At 45.8% G+C, this 15,914-nt stretch overlaps 1 protein-coding gene across 4 annotated transcripts in view; it reads right to left on the bottom strand.

The window, feature by feature from the left end:
• The window catches only part of LOC140418151 (zinc finger MYM-type protein 4-like), a 397,827-nt gene that overhangs the window by 365,764 nt on the left and 16,149 nt on the right, over positions 1-15,914 (bottom strand). For all 4 annotated transcript variants that reach the window (XM_072501573.1, XM_072501589.1, XM_072501581.1 and 1 more), the window contains exon 2: positions 773-1,465. In XM_072501573.1, coding sequence (XP_072357674.1) covers positions 773-1,459 — 687 coding nt within the window. In that variant the 5' untranslated portion in view covers positions 1,460-1,465. The remainder of the gene's footprint in view (positions 1-772; positions 1,466-15,914) is intronic.

Below are 15,914 nucleotides of genomic sequence, written 5' to 3'. Positions count from 1 at the left end.
CTTGCCCCTCGCACCTTAAACTTATGCCCCCTAGTAATTGACCCCTCTACCCTGGGGAAAAGCCTCTGACTATCCACTCTGTCTATGCCCCTCATAATTTTGTAGACCTCTATCACGTCGCCCCTCAACCTCCATTGCTCCAGTGAGAACAAACAGAGTTTATTCAACCACTCCTCACAGCTAATGCCCTCCATACCAGGCAACATTCTGGTAAATCTCTTCTGCACCCTCTCTAAAGCCTCCACATCCTTCTGGTAGTGTGGCGACCAGAATTGAACACTATACTCCAAGTGTGGCCTAACTAAGATTCTATACAGCTGCAACATGACTTACCAATTCTTATACTCAATGCCCCAGCCAATGAAGGCAAGCATGCCATATGCCTTCTTGACTACCTTCTCCACCTTGTTGCCCCTTTCAGTGACCTGTGGACCTGGATACCTAGATCTCTCTGAATTTCAATACTCTTCAGGGTTCTACCCCTCAAGGGTAATTGTTGAGGGTGTTGGAGGTGTGTTGGGATCCAGTTTCAGATCTTTGCATTTTTAACCCCCTAAAATCTCAATCCCCCATCATTTTGGGTCACTAAAATTACCCCCATTGTGTCCAAATCCCATCATTAGGAGAACACGTTCTGTGACAGCAATCATTCTAATACACACTGTGAGCTTACGAATTAAGGACCAAACTTCATACAATTCTGTTGCATACTGCTGAACCCATCCAGAACAGCTGTAACAACTCTACCAATATATCAACAGTTTCACAATACCTTGCTTTCTGCCTCCTGTGTTTCAGACTGATGAGAACCCTCAGGAGTTGATAGAAGTAACGCTCTAACTGAAGAATTCATACTTGCATACCGGTTTGTAAAATCGAGATGAGATGGGCCAGCAACATGAGCTGAAGAGGTTTTGATGTTGCTCTTGTTAGTCAAGTCCATGGCCTGTTCTGAACTGTCTTTTAGCCAAAATGTGGAGTGTGGTGTTGATGCTTTAGCTATAGAGTCCATGTGCAAATGCGGAATGTAGTCAGGAGAACTTGGCACAAAAGACAGCTGCCCACAAGAGAAATGTTGGCCACAAATCCGAGAATACATGGTTGGTGTCCAACCTTCTCTTGTAAGCTGGATTGCTTTTGTTATGGCTGCAGTGTGACTTCCTTTCTTCCTGATGACTGTGAACCACCGAATATGCGTGTCTTTGCCCCGACGACTCCGGCATCCAGCAACACTGCAACAGTCTCCGTGGCTGTTTGAACGCGAGGTGGGTTTTTGAATAATGACAGATTTTGGATCAATGCCAAGCCTTTGACATAGAACTCTTTGAAAGTATACCCTTGTTCCTGAAACTGGAAGACCATATTGTTTACAGAGCTCTCGTAGTTTGGCTTTTGGGCCCTCCTTGATCTGTTGTATGGTGATTGATATTTCCTCTGATGTATTTATGTTAGCCATCATGTAATGCTGAAAAGACAAATAATTAACATAGTCAACACATCTGCATTGAAATTAAAAATCTTCATGACCAGTGTCCTTCTGTTCTGTAATAATCATGTTACAGTCTGGCACAAAAGATATAACTCAGGGACATGCAGCCTCTATCGCTGGCGGGCAGGGTGCAAGCAATTAAGATGATGGTCCTCCCGAGGTTCTTATTTGTATTTCAATGTCTCCCTATACTAATCACCAAGACCTTTTTTAATAAAATAGACAGGAGCATCACGAGCTTCGTGTGGGCAGGGAAAGTTCCGAGAGTAAGGAGGGGGTTCCTTCAGCGTAGTAGGGACAGAGGAGGATTGGCACTACCGAACTTGGGCGATTACTATTGGGCCGCCAATGTGGCAATGATACGTAAATGGATGATGGAGGGTGAGGGAGCGGCGTGGAAAAGACTGGAGAGAAAGTCCTGTAAAGGGACGAGTTTAGAGGCGCTGGTGACGGCGCCGCTACCGATCTCACCTAAAAAGTTTACCACGAACCCGGTGGTGGCGGCAACATTGAATATCTGGGGACAGTGGAGGCGACAGAGAGGGGTGCGGGGAGCCCTGGTGGGGTCCCCAATCAGGACCAACCATAGGTTCGCCCCAGGAAGAATGGATGGAGGATTTCAGAGCTGGTACCAGTTGGGAATTAGGAGGGTGGGAGATTTATTTATAGATGGGACTTTTGCGAGCTTGGGAGCATTGGAGGAAAAGTATAAGTTGCCCCGGGGAAATTTCTTGAGATATATGCAGGTGAGGGCGTTTACTAGACAACAGGTGAGGAAATTTCCGTTGCTCCCAACACAGGGGATACAGGACAGGGTGCTTTCAGGGGTGTGGGTCGGAGAGGGCAAGGTGTCAGAGATTTACCGAGAGATGAGGGAAGAGGGGGAGGAATCGGTGGGCGAACTAAAAGGAAAGTGGGAAGAAGAACTAGGGGAGGAGATAGAGGAGGGTCTGTGGGCTGATGCCCTAAGCAGGGTAAATTCCTCTTCCTCATGCGCCAGGCTTAGCCTGATTCAATTTAAGGTGCTACATAGAGCACACATAACGGGAGCAAGATTGAGCAGGTTCTTTGGAGTGGAGGACAAATCTGGGAGGTGTGGCGGGAGCCCGGCAAACCACGCACATATGTTTTGGGCGTGCCCGGCACTGGAAGGGTATTGGAAGGGAGTGACATGAGTGATTTTGCGGGTGGTGAAGGCCCGGGTCAAACCAGGCTGGGGGTTAGCTCTATTTGGAGTTGCGGAAGAGCCGGGAGTGCAGGAGGCGAAAGAGGCCGACGTTGTGGCCTTTGCGTCCCTAGTAGCCCGGCGTAGGATCCTACCCATGTGGAAGGAGGCGAAACCCCCCGGACTGGAGGCCTGGGTAAATGATATGGCGGGGTTCATTAAACTGGAGCAGATAAAGTTTGCCCTGAGAGGATCGGCTCAAGGGTTCACCAGGCGGTGGCAGCCATTTCTCGACTACCTAGGGGAACGTTAGAGGGAAGACAGATGACCAGCAGCAGCAACCCAGGGGGAAGGGGGGGGGGGGTTTAGTTTAGTTTAGGTCAAAGATAAAGGGGTTTTGTTACTTGTGTATTGTTAAAAATTTCTGTATTGTTATTGTTGCGTTTGCTTTGTAAGAGGGGAAAAATTGTTGTTTGGGAAAAAATTTTCAATAAAACATATTTTTTTTAAAAAAGATATAACTCAGCAACGTCACTTCTGAGATCAATGAGTGTGTGTGAAATGGAATGGAGCAGAGGATCTGCTGGTTCAGGATCTGCAACTTAGTTGGCTAAGAAGCAACTATTAGGCCTACATCCAATTAATTTAGACATTGACTCCACAGCTCGTGCAGGTTGGATGGAGAGTGTTGGTGATTGTTTGGGAAAGGTTAAAACACAGAGGTCCGTGTCCTCCAAGCAGCTGCAATGGTCATCAGGTTCCTGCTTTGATCAAAATACCCTGACTCGACATTGCTGCGCATTTCTTCCAATTCTAACATTGACAGAAATGTGCAGCACAGCATCCATGGGGAAACTTCTTCGGAGCTGAATAGAAGTGAGGAAGACGGACAGGCCCCCATTTACAGCATCCGTTGCCATATGACAAGTTATGGGCGGCACGGTGGCACAGTGGTTAGCATGGTTGCTACACAGCACCAGGGACCCGGATTCAATTCCCGGCTTGGGTCACTGCCTGTGCAGAGTCTGCACGTTCTCCCAGTGTCCGCATGGGTTTCCTCCGGGTACCCCGGTTTCCTCCCACAAGTCCCAAAAGGCGTGCTTGTTAGGTGAATTGGACATTCTGAATTGTCTCAGTGTACCCGAACAGGCGCCGGAATGTGGCGACTAGGGGATTTTCACAGTAACCTCATTGCTGTGTAAAAGTAAGCCTACTTGTGACAATAATAAAGATTATTATTATAAATGTCTAATCTGAATGTTAGTGAGTGGATGAATGAGTGAGTGTATGAATATGTGAGTGGGTTGAGGAGTAAGTGGGCGAGTGCTTAGTCAGGTCTGAGGGGAAGCCGGGTTGGGTTAGGAAGAGTAATAGGGTCTACTGGGTAGTTGGGTGGGGATGGGAGGGTAGTCAGGTGGTCTTTTGGGACTTGTGGGAGGAAACCGGTCAATGTTGAGTCGAGAGTAGTCATGGTCAGGTCAGGAGGTGTAGTTAGGTCATGGGGAGGAGCCAGGTGGTTGAGGCTGGTTGTCGGGTCATGTTGGGAGGGAGAGTCACGTGATCCATGTGGTGGGGGGGTGGATCCGTTGGGTCTGGTCAGGAGGGCAATCCAGTTGTCAGGGGAGTAGTCAGGGTGTCATGGGGATGTCAGGTAGTAGTCAGAATTTGGCATTGGAGGGTTGATGGGAACTTCATTTGTGTAGTTATCCAGATGTTTTAGTTTTAATCTGTTGTAATATTTCCTAACTAACTATTTAGGTTACTACTGTGGAACGGTCCAAAGAAAATTAAATTCAGACCATCCGGATACCAGAACATTTGATTCAATATTTTAGATATGAACTGAAATCTGGAGATTTGTGAACTTTTGGCGTTTTTTTCCACAGTTGAAGTATTCAATGGTAATTTAAACATATTAGGCTAAGAGTTGCAGTCTCCAAATCATCAGAGATCAGACATAGGACTGAAGATGTACAGCATGCATTTACTAGAACATCAAGGATCAATTCCCAGATGAGGTTCAAAAACCTCGCATTGTATTGCCTGGACTTTTGAAATATAAAGGGTGATTTGATCAAAGTTTTCAAGATATCCAGGGGAATAGATAGGGCAGCCAGAAATAAACTATTTCCACTGGCCGGGCAGTCAAATATTCGGAGGCACAGTCTAAAAATACAGCCAGACCTTTTTTTAAAAATCTTTTTATTCTCCTCATTTTCAATATTTTCATCGAAGAAAAAACAAACAAAAACAAATACAATAACAATCTCCCAAACTGAAACCGCACCCGTTTAATATAGAGACCTAAACATCCACCCATACATTCCAGGTAAAAAAAACAAATTAACAATCAATCCGTAAACAGCGTAACCAAAGACAACAATGCCACCGAACCTCCCTTCCCCCCACAATGTTCAATGGCAACCAATTCTCGGAAGTGAAAAATAAACAGCCTCCATGAATTGTGAAACCCTTCCTTCAGCCCATTCAGCTGAGATTTCACCTTCCCAAGAGTCAAAGAAATTCAAGTAGCCCCCCCCCCCAAACCATGTCACAGGATGGAGAAGCTAACCTCCACTCCAACAGGACCTACCTCCGGGCAATCAGCGAGGCCCCCGCACCCGTCTGCCTCCCGAGCCGGTCCGACCCCCCCGAAAAAAGGCTTCCGGGGCGCTAGTTCCAAGTTCACGAGCGCTACGCCCGAGATGGCCCTGAAAAACCTCCCTCCAACAAACCCCTCACATTCCATGTAACTATCCTAACCCGGGGTCTCTCAACACTGCCCTCCCTCTCCTCCTATCCACCATCCTCATAATTCCAGGCCCTGCCCACTGTGCTTGGCCAGCACTCTCCCATTGTTACCATCGAGCCCATCCTCACTCCCAGAATTCTCCCATCCACTTCCTCTCGCAATCACCTTACCCAGTATCGGTCCCCTCCCCCAACCTTTCACACCTCCAAGGCCCATCGAAACCTGTTCTACCAGGCTCTGATGGCCGCAGCACCACCCCCACCACACTCCCGTTCACTGGCCAGCCGAAGCTGGCCAGTGTGGAGACCCCTGCCCAGGCCTCACTCCCCTCCAATCCCCCCCCCCCCCCACCCCGCCCGGTCACAGGAAAACAAAGAAAACCCTTCAACACACAACCCCGGTGTAAACACACAAACCCCAAAGAACCATCATTGCAAAAGAAAATCCCAACTCTTACCTTGTCCAAATAGGCAACTTCCACTCATTTAGAACATATAACATGCAGTGAAAAATAGAGCTCCGTACACTCACTCCACCCCCCTACCCTCAGAGCAAGACCAATCCCCAGTCCCATTTCTCACTTCTGCCCCAGTCCTTCTGCCTTCACAAATGCCTCCGCCGCTTCCACCATCTCAAAATAAACGTCTTTGGAGTTGTAGGTCACCCTCAACTTAGCTGGGTACACTATGCCGAACCGCACACTGCTGTTATACAGTGCCGTCTTCACATGACTGAAGGCCGCCCGCCTCCTTGCCAACTCCACAGTAAAGTCCTGGTCTATACGTATACCAACTTCAGCTCACTGCACCTCCCGCTTCTGCTTTGCCCAACTCAGTACCTTCTCCTTCACGCGGTACTTACGGAAACAAATAATCACTTCACTTGGTGTCTCATTTGCCTTTGGTTTAGGCCTCCACGCCCTATGAGTCCGATGCAGTTCGTACAGAGAGTGATCTTCCCCTTCCCCAACAGCTCTGCCAACATCCTGGCAAAATACTCCGTCGGCCTCGGATCCTCCACCCCTTCGGGCAGGCCCAGGATCCTCAGATTTAGGAGTAAGAAATCTTCCAACACCAGGTTAAAGTCCAACAGGTTTGTTTCGAATCACTAGCTTTCGGAGCGCAGCTCCTTCCACAGGTGAATCAGATTTTGCCACCTAGATCTGTTTTCCAGGTCTCTACTTTGGCTCGCAGACCCTTGTTGGCCTCCACCATCCTCTGCAGCTCCTCACCCATCGAGGCGAGATGATCACTGTGTTGTGACAAGGCCTCTTCCACTCCCTTCAGTTTCTCACCCTGGTCCCGCATCTCAACCAATGTCTTCGACACCGTCGCGTTCACCGGGGCAATCGCCTCCTCCACCAGCACCTTCAATGCTGCCATCATCTCCTTCCTCATCACCTCCATGTGCTTTGCAAACTGTTTTTCAAGTTCCACAACCATCACCTCAGTCATCTTTTCTGCCGTGAACAATGTGCCCCACCCAGTGACACAGCCTCCGCCATCCTTCCAGTTGCTGAACCGATCTTTCCGCTCAACGGCGAACCTTCATTCGCCCCCTTCGTCACGGCAGATATCCTTTGGGTTTTGGACATCTTTCTTCCTTATGGCTTCCTGCACTTATTTAACCAAAAATTGCCCCTGGGACCAGGCATTAAATTCGAAAAAAATCAAGCCTCGAGCAGGAGCCATTCAATGTGCGACCTCCTCCTACATGCCCCCAACAGAGGTCCCCACAGCCAGATCTTTAATGAGTGAAATTAGGAAGGGGATCTTCTGCTTTTGCTGGTGATGAGCTTAAAGAGGGGACCACGCCTGTCCACCCTCGGAGGTTCCCCCTTCCCCCTCCCCCCAGGTCTGTCCACCGCCCCCCCCAATCGAGCATTGGGACAGCAGCTCCAGTACCCCCAGGCTAACTGCCTGTTTCCAAGATGGCTACTCACCTTCTTCGATCCCCACAGCAGCCATTTTGCAAGCTTTATATTTTTAAATAGGTGTGCCAAAAGGGACCCGCGTGACCTCTCGCTGGGAAGCCGATTAGATCACAGAAGGCCTTTAGATAGGGTGTCCTTCCCATTAATGGGATGGGATTGGCCTTAATTGGTGATTATTGGTTTCTTGCCACGCTGCGGTGGGATCTGGGTTTCGCCAATGGGAGTGGGTTGGTTAGATTGGGAACCGACCGGCGCCCGATCAGGTTCCCAATTTTGGACACTCCCGCTATCTAACCGGTTCACACTGGACTGGGGGGAGGGGGGGGGGGGTGGAGGACTCTGCACCCACGGGTCCGACATACCCCGGTTTATGTATATCATGTGTACCCATGCCAGGGGCAACTACAACTTTTGTCTATCTGTCCCACCGACCACCTCCAGGTCAGAGCCCTGTCAGTGGTAATATGACAAAGGTCACTTTAACCCTACCGACCATAGTGGCCCCTGGCCGCAGAGCTGAAGACTATCGCTAATAGGAAATTGGCAATGTTAGTAATGTGAGTATTCCACAGCTCCCAAGTGGATTCCTGTGGGTAGATGTGCCTTGTTGCAGGCAGGTATTACTGGCCAGCATCCCAATCAGACCGTGAGGCCTGGACAACTTGCCTGAACACTGGAAGCTTCAACACCGCATTACAGCATAGAAGGAGATAATTCGGCCCATCTTGTCCATGCCAGCCTGAGGACACCCAGGTGCCCTTTCTAATCCCAACTTTCTGCACCCAGTCCACAGCCCTGTAGCTTACAGCATTTAAGGTGCAGGTCCAGGTACCTTTTAAAAGAGTTTAGGATCTCTGCCTTCACCACCAACCTGGGCAGCAAATTCCATACTCCCACTATCCACTCCGTAAAAAGGTTTTTCCTCGTGTTCCCTCTACACCTTCTGCCACTTATCTTGAATCTATGTGCCCTGGTTCGCCACCAAGGGAAACAATTTAATCCAGTCCCCTCAAAACTTTGTACACCTCAATTAAGACACCCCTCAGCCTTCTTTGTTCCAAGGAAAATAATCCCAACCTATCCAATCTCTCCTCGCAGTCACACTTTTATAGCACTGGCAACATTCTTGCAAACCTCTTCTGCACTCTCTCCTGAGCAATTACCTCTTTCCTGTAATGTGGTGACCAGAACTTCACAGAATATTCCAGTTGTGGCCTTACCAGTGTTTTATACAATTCTAACATTATATCCTTACTCTTATATTCTGTACCTCTGCCAATAAAGGAAAGCATTCCATATGCTTTCTTTATTACCTTGTCTATTTGAACTGTTGCCTTTAGGGACCGGTGTACTTGTACGCCACGGTCTTGTTACATTACGTGATCGCAATACGTTGTTACTCTTTGCTTTACTCCCAGAATGGTCTGATGGTTGTATTTCAATGAAACTATCAGTCATCAATTTAAAGCAAGTAACATTTAATGAATAACGATATTGTCCGACATGACGGTGTCAGGTATTCCATGCCTTAAAACCATTTCCTCGCATGCTTTAATAACTGATTTTGAAGTCAAATACGGAAGTTTCATTACTTCTGGGTAATTAGAGAAATAATCAAAAATTAAAACACAGTCACGGCCAGTTGAATAAAATAAGTCGATTCCTACTTAGGCCCAAGGAGAATAACTAATTTGTGTTGTTGCAGAGTCTCCTTACATTGCACAGGTTGGTGTTTCTGACAAGGTTCATAGGTGGGAACCATGTCAGTTATGTCTCTATTTATTCCCGGCCAGCAGACTGCCTGTCTTGCCCGTTTACACTTCTCGATCCCGAGATGTGCCTCATGAATCTGATCAAGTATCATAGAACAAAGATATTGTCGAATTACAATTCGGTCAAGTCTCAAAGAATAGTCCATCCACAATCGTTAAATCTGACTGAATGTTTCTGTACTGAGGACATTGTCCTTTCAGCCACACATTTTGAAGATAGTGAATGACCCTTTGTAGTGCAACATCCTTCTTAGTTTCAGTTCTGATTAAATTTAGCTTCTGATCTGATGCTGGCTGGTTTTCTGCACAGAGTTGCACCTGAGCTTCGACATCACGTATGAATTCAAATGGTTGACTGACAGACATGATGGAGCATCCACTTTGATTAAACCTTTCCCTAGCATGTAGATTAGGTTAAAATCATACCGTCGTAATTACATCATGATCATTTGGAGTCTTGGCTTCACGTCATTGAGATCCTTGTCGATAATGTGGACCAACGGCCTGTGATCCATTTCAACTGTGAAGGTTGGAAGCCCATAGACATAATCATGGAATTTGAGCATTCCTGTCAATAGACCTAGACATTCCTTCTCAATTTGGGTGTATCTGCATTCCATCGCTGTCATTGCTCTTGAAGCATATGCTACAGGGACCCAATATGAATTTCATCTCTTTGTAAGAGAACTGCGCCGATCCGATCCTGACTTGCATCAGTGGATATTTTGGTTTCTCTTTTAGGATCAAAGAAAGCGAGTGTTGGTACAGTTGTGAGTTGAGTTTTCAAGTCTTGCCACTCTTTCTGATGGTCCTCTGTCCATTCAAAAGGTGTAGGTTTCTTAATTAAGTGTCTTAAAGCTGTTGTTCTTGTGGACATGTTGGACTTGAACTTGCCTGAAAAGATGACAAAGCCTAAAAATCTGAGTACATCTTTTTTGTCTTCAGGTACCTTCATTTTCGGAATAGTTGAAATGTTTTCATCATCAGCTTGTACACCATGCTGAGATATGGTATCTCCTGAAAATGTGAGTGATGACTGTCCAAAAGTTCGATTGGTTGAGTTTGAGGCCATATTCGTTGATGCTCTGAAACACTTGTTTGTCGCGCAATATGCTCTTCTGCTGTTGTAGACCATATTATTCTGTCATCTACGTATACCCTCACACCTTCTATTCTTTCTGTCATTTGTTCCATGATCCTGTGGAATATCTCAGATGCAGATATGATACCGAAAGGTATACGATTAAAACAAAATCTTCCAACGGGCGTGTTAAATGTGCAGAGTTGTCTGCTCGAGTCGTCGAGTTGTATTTGCCAAAATCCCTGTGACGCGTCTAACTTTGTAAAGATGCGTGCATTTGCCATCTCATTGGTGATCTCCTCACGTTTTGGTATGGGATAATGTTCCCTCCTTATGTTCTTATTGAGATCCTTGGGATCAATGCAGCTGCGAAGATCGCTGGACGTTTTTTTTACGCAAACCAATAAACTGATCCAGTCAGTCAGTTCAGTGACTCGTGAGATTATCCCTTAGTTCTGAAGTCGGTCTAATTCTTGCTTCAAACTTTCATGTAAAGGGGCAGGAATCCTTCTAGGCAGATGTACAACTGGCTTGGCATCCTTCCTTAGTAGGATTTTATATTGGAATGGTAATATACCCATGCCTCTGAAGACATCAGGATACCGGTTCAAAATGCATTGGATACCATCATCCAATATTGGTGTAGATGCAGTCGCTGTATAAATATGCTGCACTAGATGCCATTCTTTACATGCTTGTGCACCTAGTAGTGAAGATTTGTCATTCTTGACAATCTCAATTCTTAAGATCTTTACAATTTGTTTGTTGGAGACTTTCAAATGGCATGACCCTATTGAAAAAATCAAATTGCCGTTATAGTCCTTCAGTCTGCAGGCTGCTGGAAATATCTCAGGTTCATCAAGATCCAGCTTGAGAGCAGGTTAGCTGAAGCACCGATGTCAAGTTGAAATTGGTCAGTTGTTTACTTGAATGTCTGTGTTCCATTCATTATTAGAGTTTACTGAGTTAATTTGTTGAGGATTGTTTGTTGCTTCATTGGAGTCTTCACACGTTACTATTATGCCAACAAACAACGTGTTCTCCAATGAGTAATTGTCAGTATCGGATGAAAAATTCTCTTTGTCTTCTTTTACTGTTGATTCGACACTCCAAACATTAGTGTGCCTGTTATTTTGTTTAGTTAGTTTAAATGGGAGTGAAGATCTGCACTGCGAAGCAAAATTATTATGTTTGCCACATTTAGAGCATTGTTTTCCATGTGCTGGACATTTCTTCTAAGTGCCACATCTATAATACGTCATGACGTTGAGACTCATGACATCTCTTCACGCCTGCGCAAATCGGCTTACGTCCGTCTCGCATTTTTTCACGAAGTGCGCATGTGCAGGGCTTGAGTGTGCGCGCGCAAGATGGCTGTCGCCCGAAACATGCTTCTTCATCGATTGCGACACCATTTTTACACACTCGACCTCGTGGTGGATTTTCGCACCTTTTTCACGGGTATAGTACTCCAGGTATTGATTCTTACTTTGCTGATATGCTAGGCATTTTTCAATCATCATTTCTTTTTTTTTATAAGTTTAGGGTAGCCAATTATTTTTATTTTTCCAATAAGGGGCAATTTGTTTTTTTCTTTTTTTAATAAATTTAAGAGTACCCAATTATTATTTTTTTCCAATTAAGAGGCAATTTAGTGTAGCCAATCCACCTAACCAGCAGATCTTTGGGTTGTGGGGGTTAAACCCACGCAGACACGGGGAGAATGCGCAAATTCCACACGGACAGTGACCCAGGGCCAGGATTCGAACCCAGGTCCTCAGCGCCGCAATAGTTATTTTTAACATTAGGTCTTGTTGTCTCAAAAGCCTTTCTTTGAGGTGCTCATCATTTATCCCAACTACAATCTGGTCACGAATTAAAGAATCATGCGGTGCTGCAAAGTCACAGGATTGAGCTAAAAGTTGTAAGTCTGTCACAAAGTTAATAAACGATTCCCCTGTTTTTTGCAATCTTTTATGGAAAATGAAGCATTCAAATGTCTCATTTGTTTGGATCGTGCAGTGGTCATCGAATTTACTTAAAATAACATCAAATTTAGCTGTGTCCTGACCAGCAGAATACTGAAAGAAGTTATATATTTTGATTGCATTGTTAAGAGCAATGCAATTTTACGAGCATCAGTCGCGTTAGTTAAGTCAGTAGCTTCCAAATATATTTGAAATTGTTGTTTAAAGAGCTTCCAATTTGTATTCAAATTACCAGTAGTCCCAAATTCGAACCCAGTGCCGTAAGGCAGCAGGGCTAACCCACTGCGCCACCGTGCTGCCATGATTTTCCAATCCTCACGAGACACAGGAGAGGTACTGGGGGACTGGAGAAATGCAAACGAGGTTCCATTGTTTAAGAAGGGATTGAAGGAAATAGCAAACAATTATAGGTCAGCTAGTCAATGTCGGTGGTAGGCAAATTAGTAGAATCAATCCTGAGAAATAGGATTAACCGTCACATAGAAAGGTATGGACTAGTCAGGGATAGTCAGAATAGATTTGGTAAACAAATATCTTGCCTCACGAATTTGATTGAATTCTTGAGGAAGTGACAAGAAGGGTTGACGAAGGTATTGCGTTGGATATTGTGGACATGGATTTTAGCAAGGCTTTTGACAAAGTCCTAAATGGCAGATTGGCCACAAGCCCATGGAGGATAGCTACAATCTCAAAAATGATATAAGATGGGGCAGCACGGTGGTGCAGTGGTTAGCATTGCTGCCTCACGGCGCCAAGGTCCTAGGTCTGATCCCGGCTCTGGGTCACTGTCCGTGTGGAGTTTGTACATCCTCCGTGTTTGCGTGGGTTTTGCCCCCACAATCCAAAAATGTGCAGGCTAGGTGGATTGTCCCTGCTAAATTGCCCCTTAATTGGAAAAAATAAATTGGGTACTCTAAATTTATTTTAAACAAAGAAAAAAAAGGATTGGAAAATCATCCTCAGAGCACTTGCTTTCTCCTCCCTGACCTCCTTCAGTAGCCTCGGAAGCAATCCATCTTGATCTGGTAACTTATCAACTTTCAAGGAATTCAATCCTTCGAGTCCTTCCTCTCACTTTATGATTACCCCATCCAATATCTCAGTGTTCCTCCTGGACTACTATATCTGCATCATCCATTTCCTTTGTAAACACGGAGACAAAATAATCATTTAAAACCCTTCCCACAGCCTCTGTAGAGACACAAGTTTGCTTCTTCATCTCTGATAGATTCCACGTTTTCCTGAATTAACTTTTTACCATTAATATATTGACAGAACAACTTCTGGTGATGATGATGTGCTGAGGAGTCACCCGTCAGGTGGCTCTCCTCTTGTGGATCTGAAAAATAGCCACTTTTAAACGAAAACTCACCAGAAGACTCGGCAACACATTCCCCAAATCTTAGTACGATGGGGGAAGGAAGTAAGAGAGGGAAAAAATGCCTGGTAAAATTCAGTCTAGGGGCCGACCAGAGACCAGGAGTGGAAAGGGCCAGGAACAGCAGCAATCGGACGACCCAACCAGCGCACGAGGCAGCAGAGCACAAGTTCCGCCGGAGCGAGAAGGACAGAGTAGCCACGAGCAAACCCCTCCAGCACCGGAGGAGAGCTGGAAGGCATCCTTAACGGAGGCACTAAGAGAGCACCAGCTGGAGATAAATGGGCATTCAGGCCAAAACTCTGCCACAAATACACCTCGTCCTGAGCAGAGCGGAAAAGAGACTGGAAGCCCAACCATCAAGGACTTGGAGAAAGCCGCAACTGACCGGAGTGAATGGATGGTGGTACTGGAGAAAGAGGTGGGAAGTTGGTTGTGACGTAGGGCAGCCTGAAGGGTAAAGTCAAGGACCAGGAGAACCGCTCAAGGAGGCAAAACGTGCAGATTGTGGGCCTACCGGATGGAATCGAGGACAGGAACACCACAAACTATGTGGCCCACATATTGGGCAGCCTGGTGGGAAGGGAGACTTTCTCCAATCCATGTGGCCCTCATGGATTTGACAGAGCACCAAGCTCTGGAGACTGTGTGGAATTACAATCCGGTCCGATTTGTAAGAGTTATATCATTTTGACGAATTGAAATGAAATGAAATGAAAATCGCTTATTGTCACGAGTAGGCTTCAATGAAGTTACTGTGAAAAGCCCCTAGTCACCACATTCCGGCGCCTGTTCGGGGAGGCTGGTTCGGGAATTGAACCGTGCTGCTGGCCTGCCTTGGTCTGCTTTAAAAGCCAGCGATTTAGCCCAGTGAGCTAAACCAGCCCCAGATTAACGCTTCTCTGACATTAGCATCAAGTATAAAATATACTATTTGATCTCTGACAAGTGAATCATGCAGATTTTCATAGTTACATGTTTTAGCTAAGAGCTTGAGATCTGTGATGAAATTATTCACAGGTACACCAGTTTTTTGAATTCTCCGATGAAATTTCAGTCGTTCTAAAATCTCATTTGTCTGCATTTTACAATGTTCATCAAACTTCGCTATCACTTGATCAAATTTAGTTTTATCAGGGCAGCATGGTGGCGCAGTGGTAGCACTGCAGTCTCACGATGCCGAGGTCCCAGGTTCAATCCCGGCTCTGGGTCACTGTCCGTGTGGAGTTTGCACATTCTCCTTGTGTTTGCGTGGGTTTCGCTCCCACAACCCAAAGATGTGCAGGTTAGGTGGATTGGCCACGCTAAATTGCCCCTTAATTGGAAAAAATGCAAACTCCATGCGGACAGTGACCCAGAGCCAGGATCGAACCTGGGACCTCAGCGCCGTGAGGCTGCAGTGCTAACGCACTGTGCCACCATGCTGCCCGACCATGTTATATTTTAAATAATGACTTACTAAAATATATATATTACTCTTGAATCCACCAGGATGATAAAATGACCAACAGTCTTTTTGTTGAAAGATGACTTATTTAATGAGTAATAAAATAATAAACTGAGTCCTTTTACTCAAAACTAAACTAACAATAAAAAAATGAAGTACAATACAGATAACGAGATAATTATACACTATTATAACAAACTAGTTCTAACTTCTCCCACTCTAGCTATTCTATGTCTTGCTTGTTCACGGTTCTGAATCATCTCATCATCATCATCAAAATCTGACTTCGAAAAGGCGGGAAGGGCAGCACGGTGGCACAGTGGTTAGCATTGCTGCCTCACAGCGCCGAGGTCCCAGGTTCGATCCCGGCTCTGGGTCACAGTCCGTGTGGAGTTTGCACATTCTTCCCGTGTTTGCGTGGTTTTCGTCCCCACAAACAAAGATGTGCGCAGGTAGGTGGATTGGCCACACTAAATTGCCCCTTAATTGGAAAAATGAATTGAGTACTCTAAATTTATTTTTTAAAAAGAAAAGGCAGGAATCCAGTTCTTATGGTATCTGACTGTGAGACGTCTAATGTTGAAATGACTGCACTACATTTACATTGATCATGTATATTGATATCTGAACATCACTACAGAAGTAAAAAAGGATCTGCAGAGATGGAGCACACTCCCACTCTCCCTCATGGGAGAATGCAGATGATCAAAATGAACGTGCTGCCCAGGTACCTCTTCCTACTTAGATCTACATAGAACATAGAAAATACAGCACAGAACAGGCCCTTCGGCCCACGATGTTGTGCCGAACCTTTGTCCTAGATTAATCATAGATTATCATTGAATTTACAGTGCAGAAGGAGGCCATTCGGCCCCCTGAGTCTGCACGGGCTCTTGGAAAGAGCACCCT

This window comes from Scyliorhinus torazame, chromosome 1, assembly GCF_047496885.1.
Source record: "Scyliorhinus torazame isolate Kashiwa2021f chromosome 1, sScyTor2.1, whole genome shotgun sequence".
In the NCBI taxonomy this organism is placed as follows: Eukaryota; Metazoa; Chordata; class Chondrichthyes; order Carcharhiniformes; family Scyliorhinidae; genus Scyliorhinus; species Scyliorhinus torazame.
Note: the sequence above shows the minus strand (reverse complement) of the source record. Positions and strands in the feature narration are given on the sequence as shown.